This window comes from Polyergus mexicanus, unplaced genomic scaffold (genome assembly GCF_030449975.1).
Source record: "Polyergus mexicanus isolate NDT 795.1 unplaced genomic scaffold, iyPolMexi1.0 SCAF_10, whole genome shotgun sequence".
In the NCBI taxonomy this organism is placed as follows: Eukaryota; Metazoa; Arthropoda; class Insecta; order Hymenoptera; family Formicidae; genus Polyergus; species Polyergus mexicanus.
The window spans coordinates 4,013,682-4,030,415 of NW_027223330.1; the positions used below are offsets into that span (position 1 = coordinate 4,013,682).

Here is a 16,734-nt window from a genome sequence, read left to right on the forward strand (position 1 = left end):
ACAGTGGAAAGCAACCGAATTAAGACAATTTTTGTTATATACCGGTCCTGTTATATTACAAAAAGAAGTAAATCCTGATATATTTTCAAATTTTCTTACTTTACATGTTGCTGTTCGGATTTTATGTCAAAATAATAGTACAGTTGAATATATTGAATATGCGAATAAATTATTGAAACATTTTGTTGAATGTTTTATCAAAATTTACGGGCCCGAATTTGTATCCCATAATGTTCACGGTCTTCTTCACATAACTGACAGCGTAAAACAATTTGGGCCATTAGATACTTTTAGTGCCTTTCCATTTGAAAATTTTATGAAAGAATTAAAATCTCTTTTGAGAAAATCTGAGAAACCATTAGAGCAAATTAGCAATCGTTATGCGGAAATGAGTTTTTATAAAATCAAATCTGACGATGCAGATATATCAAAAATAAGTGTAAAGAATTCACACGAAAAAGGACCGTTGATATCAGGTTGTTTCAATCCACAATTTTTGAAGGTTGAATTTCCCCATTTTATTATTTCAATCAAATCTTCTGATAATTGTTGTCTCATAGAAAAAGATATTGTCTGTTTGGAAAATATCGCAACGTCGAGTGAAGGTAATTATATTGCAATAGGTCGTAAATTCAAAATTGTTGAAGAACTTTATAATAATCCATGCAGTTCTATTCATTTGGATATATTTAAAGTAAGTCAATTATCTGACATTCAAACCTGGCCTTTGCATAAAATCAGTCATAAATTCGTAAAATTGCCATACAGGAATGAAAGATATTTCGCAGTAATACCGCTTATAAGCACTACATATTAATAATATTTGTATATTGCGCTTTAATTTGTTTAATAAAAAATTAAAATAAATTCTGACAATAAAAGCAAAATAAAATATGACAATAAAATAAAAAATTAAAATGATTTCTGATACACAATAATCTATACAAATTGAAATCTTGTTTACAATATTACTCGTAGAAGCTCTTTTGTATAATTTCACAGGAAGATGTCGAATCGAGGATTTATCGTCGTAGAATTCTCCGATGGTATCCAAGTAATACCCAAAATTTGGTTACAAAGTGAGGATGTATGCAAATATCCTTCACATTTCAAAACGGATTTAAGACTGCGAAAGGCAATTGAAAAAGAGGAAATACCAAATTCTGATTGGCCTTCCTTTAAAATTAATCGGATTTTTGGCGAGTATTGTAAGTATTTCAATAAAATAGCTTTTATTGCTGTTAAGTTTTACCTATTCATAATACTAAATGTTTACAACATTTTCAGCGTCTTTACAAAAGGCTGATGCGAAAGCAGAAAAGGCCTTATACACGTCAGATATGGATACTGAGAAAGAAGCTAAATCTTATAGAAAATATAGAGCGAGGAAAGTTTTATCTTCATCCGAAAGCGAAGAAGAGTCATGCACAAGTGCAATTTTGCCACCTGCTCCATGTCCTCCTGCAAAACGTAATTATAAACAATTCTAATCGCGTATATATATATATATATATATATATATAAAATTCATATATATCTCTCTTATATTTTAACATTATATTTTGTTTTATCAATATGAAAGGTCAACGACTGTGCAATACAAACGAAACAGTACAATGTGAAAGTGCATCCATTACACGTTCTTGGGATTCTGCAAAAAAATACAAAGTATCATCACAAATTTCAAACTTGAGCTCCTACTCATCATCTTTGCAAGGTGAGCAAATTTATTACATATCTCCATGTAACAATGCATATAATATTATATAAAATTTCATACTTATAATTAATATTATCAGTAAGTATAAATTTAAAAATGTATACATAATTTTTTACACATACAATATTTAAAATAATACATGTACAATATTAATAATATTTTAAAAATTGTGTGCCTACATATTCTATCTATACATATATGGATATACGACGAAATATACATATATGTATATATAGAATAATATATATATATATGTACTATACTCATATAGTTTACATATATAACTTGTCAAAATTCCATTTTCTTTCTAACTCCTATTTTGAATGCTAAATGTATTTATAATATATTTTATGTGCAGATGCGAATGATTATGGTACTTTGTACGAAAGAGATGAAGAAGCGCTTAACATTGCTACAAGAGAGAAAAATCGAGACAATTCAATACACCGACATATGAATAAAATGGAGGAAGTTGGTCGATCTAACTGTACGCAAGGAAACCAATATATAAAGGAAAAGGAAAATAATAATTTAAATCATCAATTTTCACAAGCTGCGATTGGTAAGTAAATGTAATGCATATAAATATAATATATACACACATACACACGCCCACACACACACACACCACGCGCGCGCGCGCACGCCATTAATTTTATACATATATATTTCATATTTATCATTAATATTATCAGCAATTATAAATTTAAAAAAGTATACATAATTTTTTACATACAATATTTAAAATAATACATATACAATATTAATAATATCTTAAAAATTGTGTGCCTACATATTTTATATATACATATATGGATATACGACGAAATATACATATATGTATATATAGAATAATATATATGTGTGCACTCATAAAGTTTACATATATCTTGTCAAAATTCAATTTTTCTTCTAACTTCTATTTTGTATGCTAAATGTATTTATAATATATTTTATGTGCAGATGCGAATGGTTATGGTATTTTGTACGAAAGAGATGAAGAAGCGTTTAACATTGCTACAAGAGAGAAAAATGGAGACAATTTAATACACCGACATATTAATAAAATGGAGGAAGTTGGTCGATCTAGCTGTATGCAAAGAAACCGATATGTAAAGGAAAAGGAAAATGATGATTTAAATCATCAGTTTTCACAAACTGCAATTGGTAAGTAAATGTAATGCATATAAATATAATATGAACACACACACACATACGTACGAACACACATGCACGCACGCACACACGCACACGCATACGCACACGCATGCACCATTTATTATATATATATGGACCGTTTATTTTGAAAGTGGTGCGAGTCCATTTTCTTTTGTTTCGAGAAAATTAAATGTTAGCAGATCTGACAATTAAAAAATATAGGTTAATTATGTGAAGTCTGGGAATGTTTGTACTAATTTATCAATATGTAATTTGATTATATAAATTTCTTTTAGGCGAATTTAACTAAAATAATATATATTTCCAGGCTGCAAATGGACTTACACCACTTTCATAATTAGTCAATTGTAAATATCATTTAATTTCAATTTTGAAATAACAAATATCACTTAAAATATATTTCATATTAATCCAATTTTGTTTATAAATAATAACAAGAAATAAAATAGAATTTGTATTTTTTATTTTGAACGTTAATTATATTTATATATTGTTAAACTTAACACAAGATATTGGTATTATTAATTATTTATGCTCTTCATGTGGCAGTGTTTTGAAATATTCATGATGCACAGGAGGTATATAAGGTAATAGCTGCTGCATATCCTTATATTTTTCGTATGTAATAGGCCTGGCATCGTGATGGAAATTGGACTTACACCACTTTCATAATCAATGGTTACGCAATTTCTTTTACCGGCCAATTTTAAATTGAACAAAGCATTGGCATTTTTTAAGATATTAAATACTAACTAGTTATAAACAAAAAATTTACACTAAATTAAGAATAAATTACGTCATATCTCATTTTTTTAAAAAAAGGACTTACACCACTTTCAAAATAAACGGTCCATATATATATATTTGAAATAAATGGTGTACATATAGAAATTTTGCAACTGTAATAGAGTTTAGCAATTGTGTATTGTGAGCAGATTTAGCAATTGTAAGGCCTTTATTTATACGTGTTAAATTGTTTTCTATACAAATTTAAAAATAATAGGTATTACAACTTTTACCTATTTCTAAAATTTTTAATAAAATCTATTATTATTATTATTTTTTTATAGTTTTATATAACTTTTATATAATAGATATGCGAAAGATAACAATAATAATAAATATTTTCATATAGAACTATCAATTTAAAAAAAAATGCAATAATCTACATTTTATTTCTTTCATTAGTAAAATTGTATAGTATATCGAAATATAATATATGTTCTTGTCTGCTATATTTTTTGAAAAAGCAACGTATGTAATGCCACTAATTTATATGTTTTATATACAATTTATATATTTAATTTACTATACTTATTACATTTTATTATATTATTATATACATTTATATACATTTATTTATATATATTATATACATGTATATGCTATTTATACATTATAAGTGTATATATATATATATATATATATATATATATATATATATATATATATAACCGTTTATTAATAATAAATGCTATTTACAGTGGATCATTTCAAGAGATTAACAAGAGAAATAGTGACTATAAAATATGATATGAGACAAGCATTGAGCTTATTAGATATTTTAGTTGAAAGAACTAATAAAAGCACAGAATGTGCAAGTACGAAATTTTCTTTTGGTGACGCTGAAAATCGGTTTCCGTTGCAAACTGTAGCCCAATTAGCGGAAGTTGAGGAGATTTTGAAAGTTTCAGATTCCCAACATAACACTGAAATAGTAAGTTAACGCATATAAATTTATATACAATATAATAGTCATATATATATATATATATATATATATATATATATATATATATATGTATTTCACAATTATTATCAAATCTTTTATAAGTACATTATATAATCAATCTTAGGTAAACTTTTCCACAGTAAAAACATTGTATGTCCTTTTCAGAAATTTTAATCCCTATTTTAATTTTATACATATAAATAATCCCAATTAAAATAATTAAGCGTAAAAAGCTGGTTTTTTTTACTTATAAGATTATCACATTTCATGAGATGTATTAATCATTTAAAATTATTATTAATTATTTATTAGATATTATCAGAGATATTAATCACTTAAAATTGCTATAGAAAATGATTGAAGATTGTTAAGAAAAAGACATTACTTTATTTAATCTAATAATATATTACTTTTACTCTTACCTTATAGCGCGTATATATCAAATCTATCGGAGGAACATGCGTCGATGATGCCGTAAAGAGAACGTTGTATAAAACATTCTCAAATAAATTGGCGGAGAAATATAACTGGGAAGGCCGACGCGGAAAAGAGCCACTGCATAAATTGGAACTAATAAAAGTTATTTTCAGTAAGTTATTTTCAGTTGTTTATATGTAAATACAACTGCAAAATATCTTCTGTTAGAAGATATTTTATTTTTTTTCCTCTCTATATGCGTGTAAAAATGACAGCTAATTAGTTTCAATAACTTGCCATGGAACATTCTGTATCATATATAGATATATTTATGATTATTACTTTAATCAAATTTAAAAAGTTTTTGATGAATTAAATTTTATTTCCATTTTTACATTGTATAACTTAGAAATAATTATTAAACAAAGATAATACACTATGAATTACTATAGTCATCAATCAATTAGTATAGAAGAAAAAGTTAAAATAATGAAAATATTTTTAGGATCCATACTTTACAATATCCCAGATTCCGATCAGGGCAAAATACAACGAAGGGTTATGGAGTGGTTTCTACATTCAAAAGCGAGACATGAAAATGAGAAGAAGCGGACCCATAGATGCGAAGGCAACGTTTCTAATTTATCAGAATAAAGAACTGGAAAGGTATATTAATAATGTCAAAAGGTATGAAATATTAATTATTTTAATCATTACTGGCAACATATTACATACAAATTCTATTGTACGTTGTGTTATAGAATTATTTGCATATTTCGCAGTTATTTTCACTTGCAATAATGTACGTAAGTTCGTTTTCAGCTCTTTTTATGAAACAGTCACTGATGAAATGCGATGTGCAAGTTTCCAATAGCTTATTATATCGCAAGTCTGAGACTTCCTAAAAAAAAAAAAAAATTAATCCAAGATATGAGTAGATATAGCGAAAAGATAAGAAGGGGAGAAATATATTATTGTTTTAACACACAATTTTCTAAACTCGTATTCAGAATAATGTTTATTTTTTATATGTTTAGATTTTTATATGTATCTATACTCACCATTCACGCTCATCACTGTATATTGAAATTAAATTTGCATGGCTCTTTAATTATAGATTATTTCCGACACTATTTGTACACTACTATTGCTTATGTTTCTGTAAAAGCCATTGGCTTTAAGTAGAATGGACTGGGTTTTGATATTCACTGCTAATATTGAAAATCAATAGTATATGTTATGTAAATTATAAATTTTCAGTATTGAGAGCCATTAGAAAAATATAAAAACAGTAAGATTTAGACGGTAAACAAATTGATCAATCACAATTGAGTACTCTCGAAATAACCCTAGTGAATCTCGATTATGATTGGTCAATTCGCTTACTGTCTAAAAATAAGCCTATTATAATAGATTTTACATATGTTTCAGATGTGCATGGACAATTTACATCCACATTTTAATTAATAATAAAAGTTATATAGTTTTCCGAGTTACGCGCATTATAAATATATTAAGATTGCATATAATAATCGAACATATGCATCTGTGTTAATAAAAATTTTTATTTTATGAAATTTTTATTGACACAGATTCGTGTGTTATCATCAATTACTGCAAAATATTTCTTATTTATATGATTTGTATTTGTTATTGGTTTTACAATAAATAGAAAAAGGTTTTTCACAATTTTTTCATTTTTGTGTGTTTACAATTATCTTCCTTTTACTATTAAGATGAAAATAGAACCGACTGATCGAAAAAGTGCGAAATCTTCTTAATTTATTAATTGTACCGTTAAAAATATTTGCAATTTTATTTCATATCGGTTATATATGATAATATATACAATTATAACTTAATTCAAATTTATCAATAAAAAATATTTTTCTTTTCAATAAAAAATTATATACAATACATTTACAGGCAATAACTGAAAAAAAAAAATTTTTCGTAGGGATTGTTGGATATGTATTATTTATTCATTTTTCTGTTTGCGTAAATAATTGTATTAAAAACAATTAATATATTTTTGATTTATCGAAATATATTTCTTGTATTTGGTACAATTAGTACACACATAAAAATGAGTAAATAATATAAATTCAACAATTTATGAATGATAGTTTAGTTTTTAATTTTTGTGGAAAAAGCATCCATAATGAATCTATATAACCTCTAGTTAATGTATATTATTTATCCATCAAAGTTCCACAAAATATCTATGATTACACCATATAACGTTCATGTTACATCTATGAAGACGTCTAATGGATGTTGAATGGAAGTAAGAAATGCGGAACTGTGGATGTCTAATAGATGTCTATAGGAGATTACATGGACGTCTAATAGAGGTTTTGAATCTCCATGATGAACGTCTACTGGACTTCCATTAGAGGTTTTTGTTCCGTGTGGGTTGTATATTAGATATTTAACTTGTCATGCCATAACTTGGTTCTGAGCACGGACTTATATATAAAGACAGGGCATATGAAACTTATTGCTGACTACGTAATGACGTCGCCATTATTTTGCCACTGTTCAGTATAGGTGATATAGAAGAGTATAAGAGGGCTGGTTTCTGCTGCCAATTTACTGTCAGATTGCGCGCGCAAATCCTGCTCAGTTTCTGATACGATAATTTTATGCACATCCTGCTCGGTTTCTACAACTGATCTGCTGTTAAATTATGTCAGCAGGTTTTGTAATATTTCTGCTGACATTTTGCTATCATTATTTGATATAACAGAATTTGTATACAATTTGAAATCTTTCTGCTGACACAAATTTGTAACAGACGTTTGGCAAAATCATTAACACAGATAGCTTTTGAAAGCAGCCACTATGCTCATAATACAATTCAGTTTGAACCATTTAATATGATAAATATTTGTCTATTTCTTTTAGTTTAAACGATAAAAGGAGATGTCCTTTTTTGGTGGGAAACCCTGTATATGTATATATATTATATAATATATACAGGGTGTCCGACAAGTAAGTGACCAAACGAAATGTGGAGATAGATTGGGTCAAATTGAATCGTAAAGTCCTGAACCATTTTGTTTTATAACGCTTAATAAAGGAGTTATTATTGAGTAAAATCTAGCCAATCAGCGCCGATCTTTAGCCAGGCGCACGTCGGTAAGCTGCAGAATTTGTTCGGTTTTTGCTGACAATCTGCTATCAGATTGTCTTGCGCAGATCTTGCTCGATTTTTGCCATCAATTTGACGTCAAATCATGTCAAGCTTTGCTCGGTTTTTGCCGTCAATTTGCTATCAGGTTATGTCAACAAGCTTTGTCATCAAAACACAAGCTTAATGCGGACACAGATGGCACTGGATTTGTTACCAAGTTTTGAGCGAATTTGATGCCAATCTGGCAACAATTTGTTATCAAATTGCTTACTGGGTAAGAGATTTGTTGCTTTGTTACTATCGATATTTCGTTTATCATATTAGCGGGATAGAGAAATAACATGATTGTCAATCCTCGTTTGACATTACATTATCTTTTAACAGTCTTAATCGCAGTTTCATAGACAATTATATTATCTTTCTTCAATTATACCAATATCGCGTAAGCACATATAAGTACTGGTATACGGAGTATCCGGCGTCAATCGCATCACCGATCGCGTGCAGGTAGAGCAGATGAAATCGAGAAGAAAAGTCCTTTACCATTTTTTTCTATAACACTTAATAAAAGAGTTATTATTGAGTAAAGTTTGGCTAATCAGCGCAGACCTTTAGCCGGGCGCAGGTCGGTGAACCGTGCGCTATGAAGTGCAGCGGCGCACACTATCAGGCGCGCGACTCACCGACGAGCGCTCGGCTAAAGGTCGGCGTAAATTAGTTAGACTTTACTCAATAATAACTCTTTTATTAAGTGTTATAAAAAAAAGGTGAAGAACTTTTCTTCTCGATTTCATCTGCTCTACCTGCACACGACCGGTGATGCGATTGACGCCGGACATCCTGTATATGAAAGCATATATTGTACAAATAATATATGTAATGACGAAGTGCAAAATGTTCAATTTATCATGCAGTATACTCAAGTTCAATTCCACAGACATCTCAACAAAATTTTTTTATGTGTTCCCATACAGCACAGAATATTGCAATTACATTGCAGTAATATTACAATCTTGTAAGTTGCAATATAATATTGTTGAGATATTATTGGAACATATAATTGTAATATTTCATGAGGATGTTACAGCAACATTTCAAAAGCATTACATAAAACAGTTTTTGGTAATCGCTAGCTCGTTCACTATGCGGCGCGCGTTGCGTTATCTATCCCGCATTTAAGTTTCAGTCACGATGATTACATACAGCTTGCAAAGAGCGGCTAATAAGATTAAAGATACAACTATTTTTATTTAATTTATCTGATACAATCCCAACACAGGGAATTCAGATATTGAACTGATTGTTCAGTAATCGGATACATAAATGTCCGAAAAAGTTAAAATTATTCGTTAATTATCTACTTCCCATACAGCACCGAAAGATTGCAAAAACGTTGCATAGATCTTACATTGAAACATTGTAATTTTGCATAGAAGTTGCGAAATGTTTCTGCAATGTTACTGCAAGCCTGCGGCAACGTTGAAATGTCCGTCATCAGAAATATTTCAATGTAAGACTACAGTAATGTTACGGTGCAATGTATTTGTAATATTTAAATACATTACTACAAATGTGCAAAATGCTTCAAATTTAATACATAAACTTTGAGAACATATAAAAACATCCAAGAGAGATAAGAAAAAAGATTGTGAATTTACGCAATTACAACGAGTTTTTTCTCGTCTCTCTTGGATGTCTTCATATATTCTCCAAGTTTATCTATTAAATTTGAAGCATTTTGCATATTAAAAAATTATTATCAAATTTTTGCTTTTATATAAAAATGGGAACTATTAAACAATTTTCTGTTATCTAATTAACATCGCTATTTTATAAATTTTTTACAAGTTTAAGAAATTGATAATGATTAAATAATTTAATTCATAAAAATTAAAATTTTATATAAATATTAAACTCCATATCTTAAGTAGACAATAAACGGATAATTTTAACTTTTTTCGGATAATTATTTGTCCGATTTCTGAACACTCAATTCAAAATCTGAATTTCCTGTGTTGGGATTGTATCAGACAAATTAATCTGATAAAAATAGTTATTATACCTTTAATATTACTAACCGCTTTTTGCAAGCTTTATATAACCATCGTGATTAAAACTTAAATACGGGATAGATAACGCAACGCGCGCCGCATAGTGGTAAACGAACGAAGTAGCGATTATCAAAAACTGTCTTTTGTAATGTTTTTGAAATGTTGCTGTAACATTCTCATAAAATATTACAATTCCATATTCCAATAATGTCTCAACAATATTTCATTGCAACTTACAAGATTGTAACATTGCTGCAATGTAATTGCAATGTTCTGCGCTGTATGGGTTAAGATGTAAAATAGAGTCTAATGTCTACATAAGTAAAATTTTAACTTTTATGAATTAAATTATTTAATCATTACCATTTTCTTAAACTTGTAAATTATTTTTAAAATAGCAATGTTAACTAGATAACAGGAAATTGTTAAATACTTTTCATTCCTATATAAAACCAAAAATTTGATAATTTTTTAATATGCACAATAATTCAGATTTTAATAAATTGCAACGTTTCTGCAATCTTTCGATGCTGTATGGGTTTTGTTATTACATTTTGTGTTTTGAGAATTATATTGAGAACAAAATTTAAAAATTTTGGAAATATGTTAATATTAATATATGTAAAATATTAAAGATAATAATAGCTTTTCTTTTCTAGCTATTATTGATTTATTATAAGATATATTAAATACATAAAATAAATTTTTTGTACACATGTACAATTACAAAATGGTCAACATATTTTCAAAATTTTAGCAATTATTCTAAATATAATCTTCACACAAAATGTAATAACGTTTATATAACAAAAAATATAAAAAACTTTTGTTGGGATGTCTGTGGAATTGAACTTAAGTTGACTGCGTGATAGACTGACTCTTGTACTGAGCCATCACAAATTTCTTGTAACTGCTTTCATATTATATCAGTATTTATGTAGCAGATATTTTTACACGATCGATACGATTACACGATTTACAATATCGATATAATGGAAAAAAAATTAAGATAACATATTTGTCGGTCTATAAATTTGCAATTGCTGAAAGATAATGTGAGCCAAGAATTAACAATCGTTTTCTCCTTGTCGCTTTATCGTGCTGACAATACATAAGGTATCAATGAAAAAGCAACAAGTAAAAAAGCAATAAGTTGCCAAGTCTAATAAGTGCCCGTGTTTTACATACTATATATTAGTTCACTCTTAGCTATTATTCTACTGATATTATTTATCACACACATCGTGCAATTTTGAAACATATGTAAAAATTTCTAAATATTATTGGTATATATATGTACATAAGCGCATCAGTAAATATAAAATTCACAAAAAATGGGCACCTATTAGTCTTGTTGCATTACTGTTTTCTGCCACGAGAGGCCAGAAACCATTTTCAGGCCGTATCTCGGCTGTAAAGCGATATGCTAGAGGAACAAGAATAGTGTGATCGTTGATCCTTTTCTATCTTTCCTCTCCACGGTGCATCCACGCGAGCAATGCAATCGTGTGTGTACGTATACAGACATACACCTCTACATAGAGATCGAGAATTTATTTCTCAGATTGGTAACCCTGAAGTCGGAGTTTTGCATTGTCACCGTACTCCTGCCGAGTCTTAAGCGTTATAAAAAAAATTATTCAGGGCTCATGTCAGTTTGACCCAATCTATTTCCACCTTTCGTTTGGTCACTTACTTGTCGGACACTCTATAATTAATATTTTTCTGAAATATATAGAAACAAAATTCTTATATAGATTCTAATAAATTCTATAAATAACTATATATAATTTCTCTTTATACATCCTATAAATCTGAACTTAACACGAGCGATATTAATTTTGTAGTTGAAAAAATCAAAGATAACATCACATCTTTTTAGTGACTGCAAGATATCATTATATTCTCCAAAACGATTATAGAGCTACATAATTATAGAACAACATAATGAGAAAGTTTCTTAATGATAATTTATTTTTATTATTAGTTATATTATTATCATTATTATTGATTATTTAATCATTATTGGTCGTGATTAAGTTTAATTACCGATTGTTATTTGAGTCTTCCCAAGATTGGGTGTTGTAGAATTTGTTGACGCCACTCAAGAAGAACTTTGTGTCAAATGTATTCATACCCGAAGAATCATCATTATCGTCTTCACTCGACGAGGACTCATGGCTATAATTATTATCACCCGTGGATCGTTTCTTGCAAACTTGTATAATCTTTCGGAATGAATCTGTCTGTTGTACACCTGTTCTATATTTTAAAGACTGCAAATATTGCAATAATTTGTTATGAGTTTAGAATAATTACATACAGTTCAACAAAAAATAACGTTTTTCGAATACAAGAGCAAGATTAGTCATTTTCTATATTTTTTCAGCCGTTAAATAAAATTTTGGTTTTCAAATTGTTCCGTCACAATTTTGAAATATTTGTAATTAATGTTGCAAAAAAGGGTCATTTTTTATGCATTTAGTTATATTACAACTACAGAATATAACATGTTGAAAAAATTTTGTTGCAATCAAAATTAAGTACGTTGTTAGAACTTTCAGTCCTGAAAAATAATCTTTTGTGTCAGCTATGGTTAATAAGATATTTGTGATTAATAATGGAATCTGTATATAGTGGAAAAGTTGTGAATTATTGACGTTTTACCAAATATAGTTTTCAATTATAATTTACTTAAATTCAAGAATTTTAAAAATCGCTGAACACAAATCCGATGTCAAAAAATAAATAAATAATAAATAATAAATTCAAAATACATACATAACTTTTGCAAAAATCCATCTTTAATTTTAATATTTATATTAATTTTAAATTTATTAATTTTAACATAGGATTTGTATACAGCAATCTAAAAAATCTTTCACTAAATCAGATATCATTAAAAAGTATTTGAGTAAATCTTCATCAATAGTCTAATTCACAAGTTTCTACAATAGATTCCATATTTAATTATAAATATCTTATTGCAATATATTATACTCCTTAAATGCAATATAAATATTTTATGAGGAAATTCTTATAAGAGTTAATTATACCGTTCAACAAAAAATGATTTTTTTTCAAGCATCGAAACGGGACTAATTGTTTCTTATAAGTTTTTGGACGCTGAACACGAATCCGGTTTCGAAATTGCTCCATCACGTCAGAATTTTGACAAATTTGCAATTAAATTTGCGAAAATGCAACTATTTTCTCTATTTTCTCTATTTTCACGAACTTTGTCATATTATAGCTATAATATATGACGTGCTGAAAAAATTTTATTACAATTGAAATAAAGTACATATGTTGTTAGGACTTTCAATCTTCAAAAGGAGTTTTTGGTGTTGGTTATGATTAAAAAAATATCCATGGTTAAACATGGCATGTATTGCAGAAGCTAGCTGTGACTTAGGTGACCATTTACCAAACAGCTTTTAATTTTTATATAAACTCAATAGTTTTTTAGGTCGCTAAATATGTATTCAATGTCAAAAATGTCAAATTCAACCTAAATATTTTTTTAATTTTGACATCCACCATATTGAGTCCAAGTTCATGAAAATAACCCTTTTTGCAACTTTAATTTGCAAATTTCTCAAAATTCTAACGTGATGGAGCAATTTCGGAAACGGATTCGTGTCCAAAAATTTGTAACAAACGACTAGTCCTGTTTCAATATTTTTCTTTGTTGAACTGTGTCATCAATATAATTATCCACATTGTATTTTTAAAATTTGTTATAGTAACAATATAAAATTTTATAAGAATATATTAAATTTTGATTATAATTTCTTTGCTTTTTAACATATTTGATATATTGATATACAAATTCTTTTATGCCTTCAAAAAAGACATTTATGGCTCAGAGGCGTAGCAATTTTATGCATTGCTTTTTTCAATAAAAATCATATATCTTTAAAAATGATCCAATTTTTATTCAACGATCTATGCATGTGTGTAATAGCCTCGAATAAATAAAAAAATATACAAAAACATACAGAAAGGCTTTAATATTTAAATATATTTTAACAATATGAGAATAATGCATATTAGATACTCCGTTTCTGGATCAAAAATAAAAAAACGTTTCTTATTGATAGCATGTAGATATTTTACAACAAATTTTTTATATTGCGATATTTCTTTACAATAACTTACGATTGTTGGTTTCAACAGAAACAAGCAAACGCTGCACAGAGCAATAAAAATCACTTTAACCATTTCGTAGTAGATTCTATCCTCCTAAATTAAGTTCTTTATTTTTTAACTACAAAAATGCTTATATATATAGTATATGCTTATATATATATATATATATATATATATATATATATATATCACTATATCGCCAATTAGCTTATATCACCAGTAAGATAAGTTGACAGATGAACAATTGTAGCGAAACAAAAATATTGTTCCATACCTCCGAACGGAGACACGCTCGACTGCTCTTTTTATGCAATTTTTATAATTACTGATCGGATTTCCGTGATTATTGTTACAATGGAATAAGTCCTTTGTGAAAGAAAACTATTGAATTAATAAAAAAAAAAAAAAACAGAATCCAATCACGGGGAAAGTGAGAGCTTCGTAGAGTCACATCACACGAGTTTGAACGCATTCGAGCGATCAGTTCTCTAGGAATTGTTCGCGTGTATAAACGTACATAATATAATGTACATCAAATACTTCGTAAGTATCTTTTTTGTACACAATTTTTATTACTATAAGTATATCTAAAAAAAGCCATTTTTGTAAAAGAGAAATAATTAATTGTATATTTTTTTCTATATAAAAATTTTTATAAAAAAAATATACAATCAATTTATTTCTCTTAGAATTTCTATTTAGAAGGATACTGTCTAATACGAAATGGTTAAAGTGATTTTTATTGCTCTGTGTAGCATTTGTTTGTTGTGTATGGTATATACATATATGTATATGGATATGTAAAAAATTTATATAAACATATGTTTCCTATTTGATTTTGTTTCCAAGTTATAATAAATTTTTAAGTATCCTATATTTATTTACTTTTACTTTTAGAAGTGTTTAACATAATCATTTTGCATCTAAATACATGCCTATATAAATGTTTTTACATGTTTTAACATTAATCTCTCTATTTTCTTAAATCTTTCAGGTGTTTCTTAGATTTGCTGAAAATCTTGTTTAATTCTCTGACAAAGTATTTCATATTGTCAGTGGATATTCTATGTAGACAAAGACAATAGATTAATGTTGAAATGTTTATAGAAAGATGTTCATTCGGATGCAAGGTGATAATTTCGAACATTTTTTGTAAAGGTAAATAAAAAAACAGGTTTTTCAAATAAAAATCTTGCTATAACTCAGAAATAGAATCTGATCGGATATATTAATATTTAGATAGTTTTAAGTGCTTCACTCTGTATATATACATATACATACGCGTGCGTGTATCTGTGTGTGTATGTACACACAATGAGATCAAGCAAAACAATGGACCGCAAGGAAGTGAAAGTGATGAAATTATGTTACATATAGTAGATCTCGCTGAGTCCATTTTCTTTAAACAGGCATATTAAATTGATACTTGAATGTATTGAGAAACATATATATATATACACGCATACACACATACATATACATATACATATATATATATATATATATATATATATATATATATATATATATATATATGTATATGTATATGTATGTGTGTATGCGTGTATATATATATATGTTTCTCAATACATTCAAGTATCAATTTAATATGCCTGTTTAAAGAAAATGGACTCAGCGAGATCTACTATATGTAACATAATTTCATCACTTTCACTTCCTTGCGGTCCATTATATATATATATATATACACATGTATATATACAGGGTGTTTCACAATCTCCGTACAACACTTTAATAGTGTATTCTAGAGATAAAATAGAGTCAAAAATTCTAATACAGAAATATCGAGACTACATAGTTTTTGAGTGTATTAAGTGATCAAAGTTTGCCAATAATATTGCGTAGACTTCACGTCCTCAGGCTCGTAACTACATTTACCATACACACGTACTCATCACGTGTCACGTGTCACACGTGTCATCTTTGTTATTGCTGAGAGATAAAATAAATAAATTGATTTCCACAAAACTTCTCCGTGTGATCAAAACAAAAATAAACTTCGTTTCTTAAATGTGTGAAAATATTAAGTTTATATTTCTGTTTAAATATAACAATTAAACAACCATTTAAATGATTATTTAAGAAAAAATTAAATATTTTACGTACAACATTTATAATTTGTTAATATCAGCTGACCGCCGTTCATAATATTCATACACATAAGAAACAATAAAATCAGCTGTACAGTAAAAATCAATATTACTGATTTGTAAAATCAATAACAGATAACAGATCAGTATGCGTAGTTACGGATCTGAGCACGCGAGCTCTACGCGAGCTCTCTCTCTCTCTCTCTCTCTAGTACTCTGCGTTGATACCACTGCTT

General features: G+C 27.8%; 2 protein-coding genes across 2 annotated transcripts in view; one reads left to right on the forward strand and one right to left on the reverse strand.

Moving 5' to 3' along the window:
* The window catches only part of Obp59a (Odorant-binding protein 59a), a 31,926-nt gene extending 17,456 nt beyond the window's left edge, over positions 1-14,470 (reverse strand). The window contains exons 1-2 of the mRNA XM_070302723.1: positions 14,397-14,470; positions 12,285-12,511 (exon numbers count right to left, since the gene is read on the reverse strand). Of these exons, the coding sequence (XP_070158824.1) occupies positions 12,285-12,511; positions 14,397-14,459 (290 nt within the window). The 5' untranslated portion in view covers positions 14,460-14,470. The remainder of the gene's footprint in view (positions 1-12,284; positions 12,512-14,396) is intronic.
* LOC138936930 (uncharacterized) lies at positions 912-5,763 on the forward strand. The gene is made up of 8 exons (XM_070302718.1): positions 912-1,208; positions 1,288-1,470; positions 1,583-1,717; positions 2,079-2,282; positions 2,684-2,887; positions 4,384-4,616; positions 5,061-5,220; positions 5,554-5,763. The coding sequence occupies exons 1-8, from the start codon at positions 1,007-1,009 to the stop codon at positions 5,700-5,702; spliced, it is 1,470 nt and encodes a 489-aa protein (XP_070158819.1). The 5' UTR covers positions 912-1,006; the 3' UTR covers positions 5,703-5,763.
* Positions 14,471-16,734: the final 2,264 nt, after the last annotated feature.